A 23,441-nucleotide genomic window follows, 5' to 3' on the forward strand; every position below is an offset into this window, starting at 1 on the left:
AATCTGCATGGAGATTGAGTATATGATAAATATACTTGTGATTATTGGATGTCCAGAGCCAGGATTCAAGGAACATTATCAGGACGCAATTTGAGCATATTTGATAGTCTCCATTTTTAACACGTATCTATATTTCTTTTCTATATCCTAATGTGCTGGTATGTGCTTAAATGAAGCCAATCAAAATCAGTTCATTCTTTTCTCTACTTTTTCCACCTCAGCCTCCAAGTATTGCACCGCTCTGCTTCCACATATTGCAGCAGGGTTGCTTCATATTGCTGGTGGAAATTAGTCTGTGAATGTAAAAAAATATTAAGGATGATTGGGTTACCGTCAGTTCATTAACTGATACAGGCCAAACGCAAGAATTCATCAAGTTCCGATGCTAATTATCATGAGCGAAAGAGCAGAGAACAAAGCATCCAGGTAGCAGCGAGCGCCAGCCATCACATTCACCACTTACAATGACTAATGTAATGCTTCCAGGTGAGATTCAGTATAAAGCGAAGGATGAATCAGTCAGTACGTGATAATATATGTGAAGAAAATGGGGTTTGTTAATGACTGTGGTATTTTTTATGTTGGTGCGGACGGCCAGAATCAATTATTCCATTAGGGGGAGTAATACTTTTTGTCTTCTCAGCATACAGTCCCAGGTGATTCGATTCGAGAAGTTTGTCTCAATGTTCATCTTAAAATAAGGTAACGAAAAAAGAAAAATATACCCCGTTTTGGAAACTGACTTTGAGTTGGTTCAGTCCAACCCATCAGTGGTCGTTGAGCACAGCATGCTGTCAATTACACTCTTACAGAGGTGAGGAACATGCCATTTAGCCTAACTGCAATTATTGACTGAAAATGGAACATTAGAGAAGAAAGGCTGGAGGATGTTGATGATGACCACAGTCAAACTTTAAATGCTAAAGCAAAAAGTAACTGTGTTGCAGAAATGCTGAATAGTCAACTTTGTCAATCCCCCCGCCGGCCTAACGTTAGCTAATCAGACAGGATGTGGCTGCAGAGGTTGGGTTAGGCACCATCTTCCCGATGGCCTCATGACAATGTGTGCATGTCGCATCACATCACATTTACATTACATGACATTTGTAGGGATGGGGGGGAAAAATCGATTCAGGTACGAATCGCGATTCTTGTGAATGCCATACTGCCTCCAAAACCTTTTTTTAAAAAACATATTTATTGTTTTTTTACGGGAGGGATATAAGGGGGGGAAGGAGCAACCTTACCCCAGATCATGTTGACCAGCTCTTGTTTTTGCACAAGAATCTAAACACACCCAGGCACTAGCTTTGCATAGTCTACATACAAACAACAATTAAGCATAGCCTACTTTTAGTTTATTTCAAAGTTTATATTTTCAGTTAACTTTTATTCATTCTACTTAGTTTAACTTTTATTTATTGTTTAAAAGTAGCCTACTTACAGAATTGCAATACATGTCGTATCGCCACCTAAGTTTCATGACTGTATCGTATCAGGAGGTCCCTGCCGATTCCCGTCCCTAGTCATTTGGCAGCCGCTTCTATCCAAAGCGACGTACAATTAGTGCTTTCAACATCTAGGAGGGGCCATTTTAGGGGTTCAGTATCTTGCCCAAGGACACTTCGGCACGCAGATGGGGAAGAGTGAGGATTGAACCTCCAACCTTCTTGTTGGAGGACAACCACTCTACCGCTAGGCCACACCGCCCCTTCACAACATCACAAAGGGCATCTGCCAAACTCTACTCCCCCAACGTACACTTTCTCACGCAGTGAAAATCGAATTCTCGAATGAGAACCTGCTGTGCAAAAACAGGAGCCTGACAGCGCACGGACAGACAAGACCGAGCAACCGGGCGCAACAGCAGCCAGACCATCAGGGTGAAGTGAGAAAGAGCCACAAATCTGTTATATTGTGATTTATTCCCATGCATGCTGCTCAGATTCAGCTCTCCTGGCCCTGTGCACACGCAGACAGATGAGTTACTATGGTTACACTGACGCTCTGTCACCGAGACATTCTCATGCTTCCCAACCACAGGTTTTTTTAAGTTATATAGCCTTTACGTACCTGCATCTCAAAGCTGAAGTGTTTTTATACTACATAATGTCACATGTTTTGTTCATCATAATACATGGCTGCCAACACATTCTATTCTGTATCAAACAAATCTTTCAAATCGCACGATAAATAAGACAAAGCCTTGAAGCCATGCCTTCAAGAAGGAACATAATTCTACATGTTAAATAGACTTTCTGTGCACACAGGTCAAAGTCTGAACACCAGGCTTTTTTGGAGAGCAGAGGAAATCTCTTCTTATTGGATGACAACAGCGAGCAAAAAATGAAACACCTGCTAGAGTCAGCAGGCGAGCAACTAGTAACAGAAGCGTATTTACCAAAAGCAGCATGTACAGCATCATGAATACTTAAATACTTGAATGGGCTTTTAAGATATACAATAATCAGCATTTGTATGAAACGGATGGAGCTTTCAAGACCTCAGTCCGAATCTGATTTCAGTCTAGACTCTGCAAAAATATCTGGGGAAATGTTTCAAAACAGGTTCACACATGGCAACTCTTTTGTATCCTGACATATTCGTATTATTTTTATCACTTGTCACATATTGGAAACATCATCGACATACAGGCAAGAAGCTACTAGCAGTAGCAAAGGTTTTTTATAAAAAGAACTCAGCAGAGAACATCCCTCTGCCAAGACCCAAAATTACCCTTATGCAACCGCATTTAAATTTACTAGATCTGGGTATTCATTTGGATCTGCACCTTTAACACACATTGAACACACTCCTTTCACACAGCCCTCTACATATGCCTGATGAATCTCTGAGAAATCAAGGAAAATTTAAAAAAAAATCTGCTCCCTGATCCAGATCCACACCAGAGTTGTATGGCTTCTTCTTTGGGTCATGCCTCACACCCTGCCATGGAAATCAGTTGAGAAGTACAACCACAAACTGCTGGGATACAACAATGGAGTATTTTAGGATGATTAACATTTTTACCAAATTGAATGAGCAGTCATACAGAGAAAAGATGAAAAGAATCCAAAATAGAGTGACACTCAAAGAGCACAATCCTCCCCCAAGGCCCAACAGTCCTCTTACGAAACCACATTTAAATTCACTAGATCCACATTTTTATTAGGATCTGCACCAAATTGCAAAAACTCGTAAAGACCAGTCCCTGAAACATGTCTGATATTTTTTTTTAATCAAGATCCATTGAAAATATTATCTGAAAATTCAATAAAAATGTTGAAAAATGCAACGAGAGAATAAAAATAATAATCTGGTTCCCGCCCTGATATTGATTTAGCCCTAAATTAAATGGGTTCTTCTCTGACTCTGATTTCACAGGTGTCTGTTAGGTGTATATAGTGTCCAATATATGGCCATATGTATTTGTATACAGAACATGTCGGGGGGGAAAATGCGTGTGGTGATTTAGAAATAGTTTATCAAGCAGAGCGTGCCGTGACTCCATTGTTTACAATATTCTCAGCACATGAAGCAAAGGGGCTGCAGGGCTGAGCTGCTAACTACTCAGTGAAATACATTATTCATTAGAACTCTCATATATACATATGAAATTTCAGGACTTATTTCCTATAAGTATTGGTTGCATTATAAGTTGGACCCAAGTAATCACAGATCCAAGGTCCAACGCCAGATTTGTCCTCACAAAATGCTGGGTGCATGCCTGCAGGCTTTCTGAATCAGTGCACGGCTGCTCTTTAACGTTTTATCTGTGTTTTTTGATGTTTCTTTTATTCATTTTTCCATATGAATCCACTGATTGGAGGTGCTCAACATGTGCATATATTTGCAGATCGAGTGTGTGTGTGTGTGTGTTGGGGAGGGGGGTGGAGTAACCGTGGTAACCTCTGCGTGCTATGTCACCGCCATGACCCGTGTTTCTCCCAGCTCCACACCTGCAGCGTGCGTGTCCTCACAGCCTCAGACTAAAAAAACACATAAATAACACATCCACCTGCCAACACCCCTGTCATGTGTCTGAACACCAGCACCCGGCAAAAATATCACCTCCAACCTGAAAATATTGATTCAAAAGGAGTTGAGTGGGATTCGGTGGCGTTCACACGGCAATGTGGCAGAAAATACAGGAGGAAATAGATTCTGAAACCAAACCCCGGCTCCAGCCTCGCTACAAACGCCAATTATCGTTAAGGCCCTGACTGCAGCACTTAACTGCTGTCAAACACATACATTACACATTGCTTCGCACTTACCTCTGTTAATTACTGCACGAGACAGCAGACAGTAAGTAATTAGAAATGAGAAAAAACTGCTCGGATCGAGACAGCAGATGCAAATTATCTCATAAGTCTTGATCACAAACAGGGCCTACATGCTTTGGTTTTTTTCCCCTTCTTCCGCGACCCCACAGTAAATACTGTACGAGGTGCTACTTCTCCTCCTCCTGCCTTCCAGCTGTTGATTTGAGCCACGCCGCCCCACCTCCCTGTCACTGCACCAGATTGACCGTACCCTACTAATAAAATAAAGAGAGATGCTCCCTCTGTGATGCTAGCACTAAATCATCGTGGGCCCTCGCGCCGTGTTGACAACCCCGGCCTCCTCTCTCTTTACTGTGACACCGCGAATATTAAATTATGCCACCGCAGGGGCCACAAGTACAGAGAGAGGGAGGGAGGGAGAGAGAGGGAGAGATGGAGAGAATGAGAGAGAGAGAGAGAGATGAACAAGTGCCAAGGAGTAGAGACGGTAGCGTAGATGGGCTTGTATTAAAATGAAACAATTTTTTAAGTTAAGTAGATCAAAAATAAGGTGACTGGTTTGAAGGAGAGAAGAGAGAGGAGAAGGAGTGTGAGAGAGAGGGTAGGGCGCAAAGAGGATGATCAGTAATGTGCAGCCGGAGGGAGAAGATCAAGTGAAAACGGTGCTTATGGGATCAGGTGAAATGGTCAGAGTATGTGAGACTGAGGGGAGAGATTAGCAGATAGGCAGAGCGCTGGGCCTGATTTCCATAAAGGAGGGGAAAGGGAGGGGGGGAGAGGAGAAGAGAAGAACAGAAGGAATGAGATGGGTTGAAAAAGTTGTGAAATGTGGTAAAGAGGTGGATGAGAAGGAAGTGGCCATCAGCGAATGAACGGCAGCTGTGAAGTAGAAATCAGAGACCCTGGGGCGTTGGGAGACGACAGACATCCGACCTTCAGCCTGACACACACACACACACACACACACACACACACACACACACACACACACACACACACACACACACACACACACACACACACACACACACACACACACACACACACACACACACACACACACACACACACACACACACACACACACACACACACACACACACACACACACACACACACACACACAATCTTGAATTAGATATAAAAGTCTCCTTCAAACATCTACTTGAATATCTTTTACTTCCATCTATTCACAGAGGGATACATTGGTTGAGTGCGTGTACAGAAGCAGGAACACCTATTTATTCCATCACTCCCGGATCAGTAAATAAAGTGTAAATAAACATGCATTTAAAAAAATGTAACACTTGCAGCCAGAAGCCAATAATTTAAGTTTCTCCTCCTCAGCCTCGACGAAAGGATGATTTGCAACCACTGACTTCTTAAATCAAATGGATTAAACTGATTTACCTGCATCCAAAGTCTTCCAGAGAACACATTGTTGTCCTCCCCTCGATTATCACAGTATTTTGAATGACCCCCTTTTGATTCACAGCGCTAATTCCAATCTTCAAATCATAAAACATTCCTCGAAAAAAAGAATCCGAGACCTACTCTGCCACATGGGGCGGCAAAACAATATCAATAATTATCACAATATGATTTTTCATCAATAGCAATATAACAAAAGTCCAATTTATATTGCTGTGTTGTTTATGTGCCGTGGAAGCACCATGAGGAGATATAGCACGTAATTGATCGACCCCGTGTTTGTAAAACTCGTCGCTGTTTATCAAGCGTTTGTTATGCTCTGCTCGTGATGTAAAGTGGTCTCGGCTGTCAGGAAACCAGAAGCCCTCTGCTTCCTGTGTTTCTGTTGCAAATATGTGTGAAGCAGCCGGGGCTGAAGCAGGAGAGGATGGAGGACGTCTCCGAATGGTGGACGATTTGGTGGTTTCAGCATTGATTTGAAAACGCCACCGCAACTTTCCAAATTCCCACTTATGAGTGGTTGCCGGTGTCAGGAGACCGCCCATCTTTGATTAGTGGGTGTTACACGTTTCATAAATCATCATGACGGAGAGAAACATCCCAAGTGTTTCACTCTACATAAGCACTGGGCCAGAAAGATGTGAGAATGTTTCAAACACAAGGTGGCGTTATGTTGAACTCATACACTTATACTACATCCTGTGTTTGTACATACAGTACTTGCAATTAAGTATTTTTCCACTCTCAACCCATTTTTTCATTTTTGCAGTTTGCAGTACTCTCATCTTATCCAGCGTGTGCCTTTTGACTGCATACGTTGTTGTGTTATGCACTGAGCACTTAATATGTTGCATACTTATGTGTTCTGTCTCCTTATGTTTACACCGGGTTCACAGATAAAGCATTTCAATCCTGTTTAGTCTTATACAAAGCAGAATTCCCACTAAAGTTGACTTTTTCTATATGTATATATATATATATATATATTTTCTATATATATATATTAAAACCATGTTTCATCAAAAAACATTGAGAAATATAAATATAAATAAGAACCTATTAATTAAAGTATGTCAAGTTTTACTGTATATAGTATTTTATGTTCGTCTTATTTATCCTAGATTCTGTTACTCTTATTTTTAGTCTCACTGCTGCGTCTTTTTGCTGCTTTGTCAATTTTGAATTTCCTTTTCATAGTATCACTAAAGGTACATCTTATCTCATCTTGTCACATCTTGTCTCATCTTGTCACACCTAACGTTGCAGCTCAGAAAACAGTAAAACCACAACCTTCACTTTCATAAAGAAAATCGGTATTTCAGCAAAACAATTAAATAAACAACGACGACACAACTATCACAATAATTATAAATATCACCTGATATGCAAATGTTTATCTTGACATAATCATGGACATGTGACCCAGGACTGGTGCAGACACACACAGGCATGAAGTGCAAGGGGACATTTCTCACACATACACACACACCTGTAGATTAGTGAGGATACACACACACAGGCAAAATAATACACACTTTGAGCAGATATGAAGTAAGTCAGCAGACAATCCGCCTCATGCGTCCCTCACACACACATTACACATGCTTGACATTTTCAGATGGACGCACTGTTTTCACTTTCAATCATAAGCTGCACGTCTCAACACCTAATGAGTAAAATTAAATCAGACGTATTGAAGAAACCGCAACTTGTTCAATTACCCTCAGTCAGTCCATAACATGACATCCGTTGGCCTCCTCCCCTCATTCTGTTCTCCACGTCAGTCTGATCTGTGTGTGAACAGGTGACCTGCCACTCACACTCTGTTTACTGACAGCCACCATTGTGTTCTGCCGCCAATTAGACAGGCCACACATCCTGACGAAGGAAGCCCAGCTATAAACATGAACACGCAGTAACAAGAGGTGGCGTCCTCACCTCTCAGCTGTGTTAAGTCTTCCTCTGCACTAAAGTCTTCATCACAGTCACTGACGCACGCTCTCCACTTCCTGTGTCAGTCCACAGACGTCACCTGCTCCAGGCCTGGTGCAGGACATGAGCTGTTAGCACATGGGAGTTGGTCTCTTGCTAAAAGGTCATAACTGCTCCCAAAGGGTGGAGTCACCTGGTGGCTGATTGAATCCAGCATCCTCCATGGTAGTGGGTGGGACATGGCCCAAATTAAAAAGTCAAATAAATATTTCGAGGGTTACATTTTTTACAGTAGGCCCTAGTTCATATCTTTGGAGTCCCTAAAAGGTCAAGGCAAGTTAAAAAATATACCAAAATTCAGAAATTACTTTTGCCTTTCTCGCAATATTTTCCTATTCCCATCATGCAAAATTGTCATTTCATTAGACCTATAGGTGCAGTCATCTGTAGTCATCCACTTGTCCTGAGTGCAGTAAGGACACCCTGCGGATCACCACACTGCATTCTTGCATTTGGAAGATTTTGTTTAATTTTACCTCCATTAATTATAAAAGAATGTTTATTGATCATTGAATCGCCAACCTACATATCATGGAAAAACAGGCATTAACCATGTGTGCCAAGGACAACAGTTTGCTGCCATGTGTTTGATTTTCTTTACATTAGATTTATATTTCCATTAATAGGAAGTTGATTAACCACCATTACCACCAGACACATGTGTTAATCTCATCAGTCCCGCCCACCTCGGCTACTGTTGCTACATCTGTCCAGAGTTCTAATGGTAGACATTTACAGTCACTCTTAAAACAATGCATCTTTAGAGACTTTAGAGAGACAAGCGTTGTTTAAATGTTTAAGCAATGAGCACTCATGTGACCTTCTAAAATGACAACCGTCGTCGTTATCGGGCTTGATTTTTGATTTTTTTTTTAATTCATTTCTGGATTCATATATTTGTGTTTTAATTAAAAATCCTAACCACTTCATGATTGTTGAAAGAGTCTGTGAAATAAAGAAATAACTTGTCTTTGTATTGTAGTGTGTTAGCCCCAGACTGATATTTGTTTCAAGTATTTCAAGTTTGATAATAATATTTGCTAATGTTTTCATACGGCAGTGCACGCCAAAGTGACTCCCTGTGATTTGTGTTATCTGACACCATTATAAGCGATGTACCCATTAGTATATTATACGGATGGATGGATGTTTTGTTGATTCAGAGGAAGCTTGTTCATTCTTTTCGGGTTTTTTTTCATATTTTTGTTTTATTATCATCATTCCCATTTCCAAAGCAACATGTTATGGCCAATGTCAATTGCATTTCTGTTGTGAAGACAAATCAGTCAGCAGCACAAGGACTAACAGAGTGTTAGCTTGGCATAGCTACAGAGAGACGTCAAGCAAGAGACCCTGATAATGAAGGGGTTCAGGGCTCAAACCAAATAAATGAACATGTAACTTTCCTGATCCAACGTGTGGTTTCGGTCGCACAGATTTTTTCTTTGATTTGAAGACACACAGCCGCTGTTAGGATGAAAGAATATGCAGTGAGGCTTTTCAGTAACAAGTGGGAAGTGCAGTTTAGTAAATCTTTCTTCCTTTCCTGGCTTTTCAAGGACACAGATTTGCACACATCATCTGAATCTCTTAAATGTAAGTACAGCAAAGTAAACTTGACCCACGGCAATCACTGACATTGCCTAGGAGGCAGGCCAGTCTACATTGTACTAACTGGTTTGCATTGACAGAGGATGCAAATTTAACCAAACAGACATACATGCGCTCCATGTGAACCTTCCACCATTGTTCTGCAGTAGCTCCATCACTAACTTCAGCAAAGGTCACATCACTTGAAATGTTTCATTTTTAATATTTGAAAAAATAAAACGCTGTGATACCTCGTCTGATTAAAATGGTAACTGCCATGAAAATAAAGTTCAATACCAAATATTGTGGAGCATGAATGTGAAGGAGCCTTTAATTCTGCTCATAATTATTACACTGAGCTTTGAAAGGAAACAACAGCCTTCAGAGTTTGTGCAATTCAGTTCAGTGCAAAGGGGGTTTCTGAATAAACATGTTTCTTTATTGCACTTAAAAAGGATCGCTTTGGTAAAAAATTACCCTCCAGTGACCTGAATATTTATGCTTAAAAGGTCATTTTAAGGTAGGATTACATTTGATGTGTTATATTATAGAAAAGTTTAAAAGCTGTATTTAACTTTCTAATTCATGGCACCGCAATCAGAAATACAAAATATTTCTCTTTATAAAACACAAAGAAATGACAGATATTATAACCTTATTGGCAAAAGTTTGGTGTTTTGTTGAAAACGGCTTTAGTTTTAGTTTCCAAACAAGATTTTAAGTTATTTTCATGGCTTATATAATTGACATTTCTTTTCTTTTTCGTTTCTAGGTCCAAATTAGGGCAGTGACAAAACTGACACATACAGTAATTACTTTTTGGTGAATAATTTAAGTAAAAGCAATTATTTACTAATTTCTTTCCAATATTCTTTTTATTTTTTTAGTCTATTTTTGGTCTCTACCAGCTCCCAAGGGAAATAAATGGTTCTTTAGCTGCCAAATGCTCCCTCATATTCAGCAGCTGGTCACCAGCTTTTTGTGTGTCTGTCACTAAGTGTTTCTTTCTTAACAAAAAAACGATGCAGCTGGAATCAAGGTGAATGAGAGCAGCGGGAGTAGAAGTAACTTGTTGCTTTCACTCTTGTTACTGTGACAAAGCTGCTATTAGTGTATTTTCCACTTTCAATCAGTCATTTCACACCTAAAATATTTTCCTCCGCCACATTTAAAGTTTGAAATCATTACGGATGAAATTAGACAAATCAGCAGCTGCAACAGAGAAGAAGCTGCTGCTGGTGGATGGGTAGCATTCTGCTCTGAGGCTGCAAGAGAGCAGAGATCTGTGTTCTCCAAATGTGAGACCTGGTCCAGGTGTCTGTAAAAGTAAGCATTATGAGGCTGTGATTCAAATTAGCAGTACCTTGGCAACAGCTCCACGTTGGGCTGTGACTCCTCTTTCTGCTGCTGTACACTGGCGATGAACAAGCAGAGAGGTTGGAAGAAGAGGCTGTGGATGACAGAGGGACGTTCATGCAAGTGTGGAACACAAGACTGATTGTTGTTAGGCTTTGTACAGAGGAGAGCATCAACAACTGCTGCGTTTCCTGGCAACCCAGCGTTTTGCCCGTGTTTGTCAACTGCAGCTGATGTGGACTTTATGTTCTCAGCATTTTATGCTGCTATTAATTATATTACAAGCAGCAGGGCATTTGATTTATGTAGCTGAATAATGCTACATAAAGTCTATGGACACCAGCTGTGGTACACAGATATTTATATTATTCTGTCCATCCTTTTTCATAACAACATGAAAGACACGTCTTTCTTGTTTGATACAATACAGCTCAACAGCCCCGCACACATTCTACAAAATAATCAACAACTCTCTTAAACAGTTTTAATGAAAGAAAACATTACAATTATCATGAAGGGAGAATTTATAACTGGACTGTTGTGTTTGATACTGTTGCTTCATGTACCGGATAAACTGACAACTGACTGTAGTTATTGGTTGTTTACACAGGCTGATAATCTCCTGACTGGAATTTCTCACCTTGGAACCAAGTATATGCATTAATGTAGCAATGCATGTACAGCTGTGGCCAAAATATGTTCTGTAATACGACCCTTTAATACCAATAAGTGGGTCTGATGACACTAATGTGCTGGAAACGGAGCAGCTCTCTCACCTCGCTGTCATGCTAGAGTTGCATTTTGTAGGATACGAGGAAAATAAACGCTGTTGCACGTTGTTCCCAAGATATAGAAAATAATAAGCGTATAAATGTTCCTGGCTGTTTATGTGCTAACGTCAAGAAGTTCAGTGCGGATCACAATTACACACAGAGAAAGTGATCAGATGTTAGTTAATGTTAGTTTGTGTTATTATTATTATTATAATGATAACAACAATGTTAATAATAATGTTCTAACTGTAAATGTGTAGCACCTTTCATAGAAGATATGCCACTGAAAGTGCTTTAAAATACAAAATGACTTTACACAAGTCATTTAACTTCTACTGGAGTAAGGTAACAGATCTTTCATTTAAGAACACTTTCCCAGTTCTTTTAAAAACCCAGGAGAATAGAACAGTCAGAGTGAACAAAAGCTCTAATGTTTTGAACCATAAAAAATATGTTGAAGATGCTAAACCTCCATTAATCTGTATGTCTGAGCCAGTTCCATTTTAAGTCTGCCATTCAAGTATTTGAGTATTCCCATAATATATGTATTATTTATTTACTAATATTGTCCTTACTGGGCAAGGATGCAGGAGGAATTCCTTGCAGAAAAAACAGCAACAACACCTTCAGAATTCAGTTAACCTTGTCTTGTTAAGGTCTGTTCCATCTGCGATCAGTCATGTGTGACCTGCAGCAGCCTCTAATATAAGGAGGCCACTGAGATGTTAGGATATATGATGCCCTGTAAAACACCTTCTAACCGAACGTAAACATTGATGCTGCCATGGTGAGCTTCCTGGGATGAGCAGCTCTAAAACAAAAGCATCATAAGAAAGTTGACGTTGTGTATATACTCTATGCATTCTGGGCATGCGTGTGTGTGTATAGATTTGTTTGTCTGTGTGTGTGTGTGTGAGGGGGGAGTTCCATGTTGTTGTTTTTCAACAAGCAGCTGAATGCATCTTGTCTCAGTTTAAATTTTTGGCCCTATCGTTTCAACACCTTTACATTTCCTCCTATACACCTCTGTTGTGTTTTTAGCATCACCTCCTTTTCCTTACCTGTCTCTCTCCCTCCTTCTCTCCCTGCCACTAATGTGCCTGTGAATGGTGAGAAGGCCGATATTGTCATTGTCGACTATTTAGATGGCCGATCCACCGACATGTCAACAGGGAGGAACTCCTGATGGGCACGTGTCATTGATATGGACTCTGCCTCTCGGGCGTCTCACTGTCCCCACTCTGACGTATGCTGTTGGGTGTACGTGTGTGTGTGTGTGTGTGTGTGTGTGTGTGTGTGTGTGTGTGTGTGTGTGTGTGTGTGTGTGTGTGTGTGTGTGTGTGTGTGTGTGTGTGTGTGTGTGTGTGTGTGTGTGTGTGTGTGTTCGTATGCGAGCTCCGTCCACTTGCCACTGAAGGGGGCTCCCAAGGGTCTCCCTCTCCAAGTAAGAAATGACAGAGACGACAGCCGAATCTCGGCCTTGTCCCTCTCTCTCTCCGTCCCACTTCCCTCACGGCCTCCCTCCCTCCCTCCCTCCCTTCCGCCCCCCCCCCCCCCCCCCCCCGTCCGTCTATTGACAGGTCTGCGGCCACAGCACCGTGCTCACAATGAATCCCAATGATCGAGCGCGCATCAGGAACCATTACCTGCGCGGCACAAATATACACTGTGAATATGAATGACTGGCGTGGGTGTCGCTGACCACTTGGAACACACGCACACACACACACACACACACACACACACACACACACACACACACACACACACACGCGCACACATGCTAAAGTGTGAATACTAAATATCTCCTCGGTGCATGGCCGCGCTCCACTCCTCTGTCAGTCTTTGGAGGGAAGAGGATCCATGCACAATGAAGCTCATGAATTATCTGCTGAGCATGAATGTCAACTACCGGGCACACAGGCTTGTATCCATCATTCTTATATGCTGATATGTCGAAAGATCAGGCTCCGCTCAACAGGGCCGCACGCCTGTGAGTGATATGTGTGCAAAGCTTTTGTCATTTACACATGCAATCAATTATACAAATAACATAAGGGGGGGGGGGAATGGGCATACATGTGCATACAGCAAAGTCCCAGGACACCACACTGGATCTGTCATACTGATATCCAGCACTTTCCATCACCTCTTCCTATTGTTGCCTCTTGATTGGATTCATTCAAACCACTCACTTTTGCTTGAAATGTCCGGGCAAAATGACAAACTAAACCCAGGTCACATCTTTCATAACTCTGGGATGTGTCTACCTTCCGATGGGTTTATGTTTCAGATGCTACACCGTTTGTTTACTCCCTCCCGCCGTGCACATCAGCGTAATGCCTGTAGGCAGGGGAGCAATTCACATACACGTAATGTATGTCTAGAGACTGGGATGGAGGGAAGACTACTACGCTTATAAGGCTGCTTAATGTTACGCTGGCTGTTTACACACTGTGTCAGCATGCAAATGCTCAAAACAGTAAAATCAGCACAGTAATGCATGAATAACATTTACATAGTATTTGCTAGTCATCTTTTCCAGTTACCAAGAACCAGCTGGCCACATTTGACCTTGGATTTAATGACAACCGCCTGATACAATGTGTCTATTCAGATGCTGAGAAAACTGTAAAGACATTTTTAATTTTTTCTTCACTATGGTCGCGTTAGAGCACAATTCTCCCTCTGAGGCAAGGAGAAAGAAAACGATACCTGAAAGGAGCTTCCTTAACAGAAGCGAGTGTGGCAAAAAAAAAAGCATTTTCAAATAAATTCTCAGATGTAGATGAGCCGTTGGACTGTAAAAGATTTGTACGTTTGTATATGCACACAGCATGGTGTGTGCGGCGGAGGGGAAAGGGGGGACTGGGACCGCAAGAGTTGAGAATCACAGCATGCAGATAGGGATCAGGGTTTCGGGGATGATACATATTCATACGGGGGATGGGATTGGGGTCGGCCTGTGCTTTGGATTGTTTTCAGTTGCCCGCGTCGACTTCCCGAAACAAGCATACGCAAGACACAAAAGGGGGCGACACACACACACACACACAGGCGGAGAGAGAGAGAGTGAGGGGACACTGAGGTTGCATTTTGGCATCAACACAGTTACATAATTGTCTATTTAGACTTGGGTTTAATCTGAATGCGGCGTGTCTCTAAATTTTTCATCATCCTTATCGGTAATGGCATCACTCTAACTAATCACGGCAGTGGTTTGGAAAGGGTCTGCGGCGTCTGGCTTACTGCTAATCCCCCCCCTCTCACGTGAGAACTCACTTTCTACCCCCCCACCCCAACCCTCCACTTCACTTCCACCTCTGTCTCCGTCTCACAAACCCCCCCGCCCCCCCGTTGGCCCCCCGCCCAACCTCTCCAACCTCCAGGAGCCCATCAACTCCCGTTACGAGCCGGTGTAAATTGAATGCTGTGAATCAGGGCCGGCTGTTACTGCTTGTGACTGGAGGGAAGTGAGGAGGAGAAAGGGACTGAATGTCCCCGCGGCTTTATGGGATGGTGTCTCTCCAAGATATATCACTGCCCGGCCAGATAATACCATCATGTACATAACTACCCCGTGTGTGTGTGTGTGTGTGTGTGTGTGTGTGTGTGTGTGTGTGTGTGTGTGTGTGTGTGTGTGTGTGTGTGTGTGTGTGTGTGTGTGTGTGTGTGTGTGCATGTTACGTACTTAACGGCTGACCTGCCGCTCAGCTCCTAATAAGGGGCATCTGGTGCTGTTTTGCCGGATGGAACCGTGGAGGAGGAAATTAATTGTTGGGAAACACGAGAAATGCTTTTGTTGAAGGGGAGTAAAAAAAAAAAAAAAAAAAAAAAGAAGAGTAACATTCGGCGACATGTGCGCGGGCAGGCCAAAAAAAGTATAGAAATTTGAAAGAGAGTGTGTGTGACAGAGAATGAGGGCTGGGAGGGTGAATTTAGAAGAGAAAATGGGATGGATAGATAGATAGAGAGAGAGAGATGCCGAGAGAGGAGCACACAAACAGAGTGCGAGCGAGCGATGGAGAGCCAGAGAGAGAGAGAGAGAGCCCAGATGAGGGAGTTGAGATGATGGGCTGGCAGTTTCCAAGCACCAGGCTGTTTTTCAGGGCTGTCAAGCACATTGTGAGGCATTGTTTGAAATGCCCAGGCTGATGGCTGACATATTCCCCATGAATCTCGCATGCCAGACCGCTGTCCACAACACTGCACTCAGACACACACAAGCTGAAGTGCCCCTTGCCGAGTTTGTGTGTTTGTGTGTGTGTGTGTGCGTGTATGTGTGTGTGTGTGTGTGTGTGTGCTCGTCAGCGAAGGGTAATTGGCCGACCTTGGCCCATCAGGGTGGCTGGGATGAGGAAGGGTGAGGGAAAAGGGAGGGAGGGCAGTTGTAAATTTTGCCCCACATCAATGTATTTCAGTCAGTGGCACTCCACTCTGGCAGTTAACCATTACCCCTGGACAATGTGCACAACCTCCCCCCCCCCCCCACACACACACACACACTAGAAATTTTTACAAACATATGCACACATCCACACGCACATACACAGTAAAAAACAGAGTGTCAATTCAACTCTTAGAGAGTTGAAATTAACTCCGTTTCAGATAATATGTGGTCCCACTCAAATGACACTGGCCATAGAGTTAAAGTGACTCTATGGCCAGTGTCAACTTTTCAGAGTTAATTTTACTCAATTTAGTGTCAAAATTAACAATGAAATGTGTAAAAATATGTAACACTGAGGTTTATTCACACTGTTCAGAGTAATACGATTACACTTTATAGAGCCACTTTTACTCATAATAGAGTTTTAAAATGACACTCTAATGTGTAAAAATATTAAATTTTTATTTCCATAGTGTTATTTATATATATATATATATATATATATATATATATATATATATATATATATATATATATATATATGTGTGTGTGTGTGTGTGTGATCTAACCTATCAAATGGAAAAAACACATTTAGACAAGATGACAGTATACAGTGTGCTTTATTGCTCAACAGATAAAGCAATATGGAACAACAAAGAGAGCTGTGTCATTCCCTCCATATGACATTTGCATGTCAAAAGGCCTTGGATAATGCAGGCTGTCAGCATGAAAGACCACAAAATTGTTTTTTGTCCTGGTTACCTCATATGCATGGTTATGTTCTTTAAAAGTGACTGTAAAGATAGGCAAAGTGAGCAGCAACAATTTGTCATGCATTAGCAGCACTGACTCAATCTGGTAAAAGACAGGCATTTCAGATTCAACTTTGCCACAAATAACCAGATGTGGGCGGTAAACAAAACCATTGTGTTTAGCCCAATTCACTTTCATAACTTGAACACTGGAAGGCACTTGCACTGCCTTGACAATTTCAGAACCTCCTTTTACCATTTCCAAAGACACCATTTTCCCAGGACCAATGTCTAACCGACTAAAAGTTGTGTAAGATCGCCAAAGATATGCCATATGATGCTGGTGTTTTTTGGCCAGCGTTTTGGTGATATTTTTGAATGACTTGAGCTGTTTCTTGAAAAAATTGTGCTTGCCTTCATACCGCATGCACCAACTATGAAGTACAGGTCCTATTTTCTGGATAATGCGAGGATAATGGATAAGAAAATGGTGCTTTGGTAAAAGGTTTTTCTGGGGATACAACATCTTGAACAGTTTGTGGTGTTCCACAATCAAATGTTTTAAATATACACACAGACCTTGAGATAACATGGGAGAAAATACAATGTTCATTATTTGTAGTAATAAAAGAAGAAGGCCCCAATGTTGGTCAGTAGAGGTTACCAAATCTCCAAAGAGGAGTGGTGCATTCCTCAACAAGCACCATGACTGAATTGCATTCAGTCCCAGATCATTAGACTCCCCACCTAAATTCACAGATACAGGCCTATTGTTTCTTTCCATGAATCCATAATCAAAACTTTGTATTCTCGAATTCAGCTCCCCCTGTGTTACATGTTGTTCTTTAAAATACAAAAACAAGAGCTTCAATTCGTACTGGGCCACCCCTTCCAAAATGTCATGCATCACATCAACTGAGAAGTTCTCAGTTGTGTGAAAATATGACAATGAATTCAATGAACATGACCTTTTCACACCAAAAACATAAGGAAGAGATGGATTATCAGCCATTTCTTGACAGTGAGCAGTGTAGGTGTCTTTTGTGCGCAACACTATTTTGGAAGAATCTTCAGAGAATTCTGTTTGAAAGTTCTCTTTTTCAGTTAAACAAAATCTGCAACAGTACCTTGCACTGAAGGACTCGACCAGACCAAACAAGCTATGTAAGCCTAAATTATCACCAGTAACCTGTACCACACTGCCACGAACACGACCACCATATAGTGGAATCTCAATACCATCATTCTCTAAAACTTTAATATCTCGAACAACAGGAGCAAGAATTTCACTAAAACTGTACCGTTTAAGATCTTGTGTATGAAATAAGGCACACAGGTGTATGTTGGCCAAGAGAGAATTCCATTTTGGAGAGAAGTTCCTTAAGGTAAAATATATTGCACCCAATTTATGAATACCTCGCTTGGAACCGAGGGGATTTGCTACCTCAAAGTCATCATAGAACATTTGGATCTGCACAGTGTGCTTTTCCGTTGAAAACAGAGGGTGAGTCTTAAAAAAAGATCCATCATGAATATCTCTGAGTCTTGAGTCATCAGTGTCTGAGCTTTTCAACATTTCTGCAACATACTGACTTTTAAATATTGACTCCAATGTAGATAAAATGGGAACATACATGAATTTATCTTGAACGACTGTCTGATCATATGTTCCAGTCTTTTTATTTCTCCTTGTGTCAAATCTTGAGCCAATTACACATTCAATGGGTTCCACTGTTTCCCACTTGCCTGATAAAAATTTTGATCGTTTGTATTCTGAATTAAGAACTGTGAAAGGATTCTCTAACTCCTCAAAACATGCTTCAACTTTCTTGCACATTTCAGTTTCTCTTTCATCACCAAATACATGCTTAATGACAGTTTCTTTGGCATGCTGCTGGATATCTTGAACAATCTCTTCCATGGACATCACAACAGAGTTCACTACACTTTGGCTTACACCTGCTGCCTTTAAATCAGAAATTACTGCTGCACAACTATTTACAAGGTGGGCTGAAGTTAAGGTGGACTGTCCCTCCAAATGTTCAGACGACACATCAACATCAGTCGCATTACACTCAACACTTTGGTGTGGTGAAAAATCACTTTCTTCTACAGAATCAAATGAACCACTTACATGGCACTTGTTCAGATGCTTTCTAAAGCCTGAAAAGCTACCAAAAGAACATGAACATCCAACTTGGCCACATTTAAGATGAAGAGTCCGGCCAGTGCAGAGACCATGAATTACCTTAAGGTGCTTTATAAGGCTGTTTGGCCTCCCATGGTCACTTTTGCAAAGAAAACACTTCATTAGTTGACACTAACGCACCATTCTTGCCCGCAGCTCTGCAACTCTGGGAGTTTCCTTTGTTTCCCCAACATCAATGTTGTAAATGGTTGTTTGGAGAAAAGTGAAAAAGTTGGCCAAGGAAGAGCTGTAAGAGGTACCAAAGACGTAATGGGCCTTAAAGAGTTCGTCTAGGGCTCCCACTGAACCTGTTGCCTTACATGGAAGCGCATACTCGTCAATCACAATAAAGAAGGTGTGAATGCTGCTTCTTGCAGGACCCTGAGCGAGGAGGTAGGGCTGGCTGCTTTGGCTGATGTTATCCAGGTGCTGCTGTACACTGGTTCCAGCCTACAACCAAACAAACATTGAACAGCAATACTTAGTGACCAACCACTCACAACAGATCACTGTGCATGAAACTGAGGTGATGAAAACTATATTTTAACAACTGTTCAGCATACTTTTATGAATCTGATGAGGTGTTCCACAGCCTGACATGCCGACACCTTCCCCGGCCTCTTCCTTCCCTGTGCAGATGGTGGTAGGAGATGGAGGAGCAGCAATATAGCAGACATGTCACTGTCCCAGCCTACAGACCAACAGACATTAGCATTAAGATAAGACAAGATAAGATTTACTTGTCAGATACATCTTTATACATAGCACAATGCACAGTGAAATGTCTTATTGTGCCTATTTCCAGAAATAATCAAAAAAAAAGACACAGTGTAATATATAAGAATGTAAGATATGTAAAATATGAAATATTTACGCCACATGTACATTTAATTGGCATAATTACAAAAAAATAGCAATTAAAACCAGTCCCAGTCATACCATTCTCAATTTCAGCAGTTGACTCAGCATTGCGCGTTAAATCCAAGACCTCTCTGGTCGGTACCAGTCCATGGCTTTCTGTTTTCACTTTTGTTTTCAGATTAGTGGCCCACTTTTCCAGGAATTTGTTGGCTGTGGCCTCCCCAAACAGCAGTCTGAAATCTTGTTCTATCTGTAATGCAAAAATACAGTGCAAAGAAAGGAGTGATGAGACACACTGCATGTGTGATGCCCACATTTCTGGACTGTTTCTGGGGAAACTTAATTTTGCCGCTTTCTCATTTTGAACAACTGGAGATGTCTTACCAGTCCAGGTGTGTCTAGAAATCTCGGGAAGACTGAGAACACATCCCCTGCTCTCTTCTCATTGCTGACCATTGACTGACGATAAATGAAGGTAGCTTTCATCTTGTCACGGATGGTGTCTTCATCAGCAGAGTGTCTCAAAACGGCAATAGCTGCTTCCACATCCTCATCAGATAACACTTTATCAGCAGTGAAGGGTCTGGGTTGAACACGGCTTGGCCCACCAACTTCAAAGACAAAACACAAGTTCATTGACTCCTGCCTACACAATTCAGCAATATCATATGTAACTAGGGCTGTCACAATTATGAATTTTTAGTTGACGAATAACTGCCATACAAATAATTGTGTTTAACTGTTTTAGTCTTTTTCTGCTTGTCAGTCTTTTGCAGCATTTCTTTAAATACTGGATTTTTCAACCGTATTTAACGGCTGTATTTCTTTAGCTACACCACGTTAAACTGTCTGTTAACGTGCACCATCTATATTTAGACACTCATCTGATTGAATGACATGATGTCATTTAAAGAGGGCCAATCAAACCTTAGATGGTGGGAAACAACATGGAAATAGTGATGAAGGGATGAAAATCTGACATTTCTTTTAGTTTCATCCTGCGTTTTTTGTAACGATGAATGAAACAATTATGACAACTATGCATAATAATTGCGATCATTCAAGTTATTGATAACTGTGACAAGCCTGTATTTAATTGAACTTACTTTTGGGAGATTTGCTCACAGACACACCTCTTTCCTCTGCACTTTTTCGTTGGATGGTTTTCAACCGCCATGCAAGGTATCCGGACCCACTCTCTGGGTCGTAGTAATGTTCCTACATGTAATTAAAATACACACAGACTGACTATACTGTCAACAAAGGGCAATTATGTGTTTAACGCAGTGAGGACCTTTTTACTTACATATCCATGCTGTGAATATGGGTCCTCCAGATATGGAAATAGAGCAACTATCCCCTGCGCATACAACACTTTGACACTTTTGGGGGGGGATGTCCTAACGTATGAAATCAATGATTACAGTCACTCAACTGGGCACAATTAACAACAATACAGATACTAAAAATGTTTCTATAGCCTACATGTCTGATTCTTACCCATGTGTTTGTGTCATCTCAGCAGTGAGAATGTTAATCATCTGTCTTCTGGTGCCATCTTTCAGTGATTTTATTTTTGCATACTCTTGCATGATTTTTTCACCACCAGGCTTTGTTGTTAGGATTTTTTCAATCAACTTGAATGGAAACAAAATATGCAGTCAGAAATTTTGAAACCAAATGTACAACTGGAAAATGATAACATAAAAACATTCCCCATCAAATGGAACAATATCCAGATTAGACTTAACAATGCCCACTACTCACCGCTTTCGCCCCACAGTTAATGTGGCATGGCTTTTTAGGCTGACTTCCTTCGACAGCAGCTGCTTCTTCAGGAGGGTCACACATTGTGACGTTCAGAATGATAGTATCGTCAGATGCTGCTGAGCATGATGATGATGTTGATGATAGAGAGGCATCTGTGTATAAAGAATATGAACAAAACAGACGTATATTAAATGGAGCTGTTATTACTCATGTCCCAACCCTAAAGTTTAATATGAACACATATGTGAATGGTCAGTGATTACCTAGTTCTTCTTTGCTCAACATGACTTTGAAGGTTCCAGGTGACTCATTCACTATTTCTTCAAAGACTTCTCCATCAACTTCTGTGTCGGATTTGTCAAACACCTTCAAGTCTGGTTGCATGCCTTCCGGTATGTTAAATTTTAGGCACACTGAAGTAAATGAAAAGAAAAAGGATATGATATCAATTGTAACAAACTGGAAAGACAATTTCCTTATGATGAGAATCAAAACATCAACTAAGTAGAGGGAGTGTCATGTCCTCACAAAATGCTGTTGAGATGAAACTTAAGTCAATAGGTCATACCCATCCATTTTATGGCACATCAGAAACAATTAGCAACTCAAGTAGTTTAGAAAGAATGTTTTTAAGATGAATTAGGTGTATTAACCAAGAAAAAAGTTGTGATTTTATTTTATCCTGATGTACTCACTAACCTTCTTTCATGAAAGAGTCGAATGTTAGGTCAGACAGCCTAACATACTTCTGCTCCCCATCAAACAATACACGCAGCAGCATATCCTATTAAAATAAACAAAGGGAAAAAATGACAACCGAGAAAAAGCTGTTAAACAGTTACCTTTAATGATAAAATTAAAATTAATGTATAGGACTATATTGTTCCATAACCTTAACCTACTTACCAGCTATTGGTCCACTTTGATTGCAATTACTGTGAACAACAAGACAAAGATAATATAGTTAAATTGAGATTAACAAATCCATAATGCTATCAATTAACTAAATTGGATTCTCTCATAATTTTGAGAGAATATAGTTGGGGATCCTAAGTCAAATGGATCATTCTGGTGCACTCTGACAGCAAAATTGAATAGTCTATGACAGACAAAATAGTTGATTTTAAGTCCATTGGGTAGTAGAACAGAAGGACGTAAAATGTTTATAGCTTAGTGTGAGTATAAGAGGACCTCTTAATCATATTTAACTGGGAAATGAAATGCTCAAAATTGTCCAGTTCCGCTCATGAGATTAAAAATAAATTCATTTTAACTCATTCCGAATAGTTTCTGAACTGTCCATGCTGTGTGGACGGAGCCTTGGCCGGGCATCTCCCTCTCTTCCTCTGGCTCTTGCTCTGCTTCTCTTCTCCCCCCCCCCCCCCCCCCCCCCCCTCAGAGAGCCCGGTGGTCTCCTCTGCGCGCAGCCTTCCTCACGTGTCCCACACGTGAGGAAGGCGTAGCATGCTTCAAGCTAATTAGCGATTAGCATGCTAATAAACCATGGGTAAAACGCTACATAACACAAGCACCGTGCATTAATACATAGTTAACATGTTTGCTACATACTGAAGGTGCATCTTATGAGCACATGTCGAACTTATTTACTGTTAGTTAGCAGTAGGCTGTTGCTCTGCATGGTAGTATTCTTCAAGCTAATTCGCGATTAGCATGCTAATAAACAGTGAGGTAAAACCATGGGTCAAACGCTACATAACACAAGCATCGTGCATTAATACATAGGTAACATGTTAGCTACATACTGAAGGTGCATCTTATGAGCACATGTCGAACTTATTTACTGTTAGTTAGCAGTAGGCTGTTGCATACTCGACCGTGTCATCTAATAGAGGGCTATATGTTCACAACACGTCCTCAATCAACATCTATGAAAGTATAAAACTGTGTTTAGTTGAAAAACAATCCTTAAACGATGTTGCGAACACGGGAATGTTAACGTTACTTACCTGACCGCCTCACCTCTTCAGACTGTCTCCACTCCAGCAGTGACGTCACGTAGACTGGCGCGTAATCATCACTCTGTAGAGTTAA

The 23,441-nt window shown here is 41.2% G+C and overlaps 1 protein-coding gene across 1 annotated transcript; it reads right to left on the reverse strand.

Annotated features, from left to right (window-relative positions):
* Positions 1-7,947: 7,947 nt before the first annotated feature.
* LOC133019118 (uncharacterized) lies at positions 7,948-23,406 on the reverse strand. The gene is made up of 14 exons (XM_061085485.1): positions 23,357-23,406; positions 22,296-22,324; positions 22,089-22,173; positions 21,653-21,802; positions 21,387-21,541; positions 21,120-21,256; positions 20,926-21,019; positions 20,726-20,837; positions 20,004-20,230; positions 19,698-19,869; positions 19,322-19,449; positions 19,093-19,208; positions 10,663-10,749; positions 7,948-7,969 (listed from the first exon to the last, which is right to left on the reverse strand). Exons 3-14 carry the CDS (start codon positions 22,168-22,170, stop codon positions 7,948-7,950), a joined length of 1,482 nt encoding a protein of 493 aa, XP_060941468.1. The 5' UTR covers positions 22,171-22,173; positions 22,296-22,324; positions 23,357-23,406.
* Positions 23,407-23,441: the final 35 nt, after the last annotated feature.

This window comes from Limanda limanda, chromosome 2 (assembly GCF_963576545.1).
Source record: "Limanda limanda chromosome 2, fLimLim1.1, whole genome shotgun sequence".
NCBI lineage: Eukaryota > Metazoa > Chordata > Actinopteri > Pleuronectiformes > Pleuronectidae > Limanda > Limanda limanda.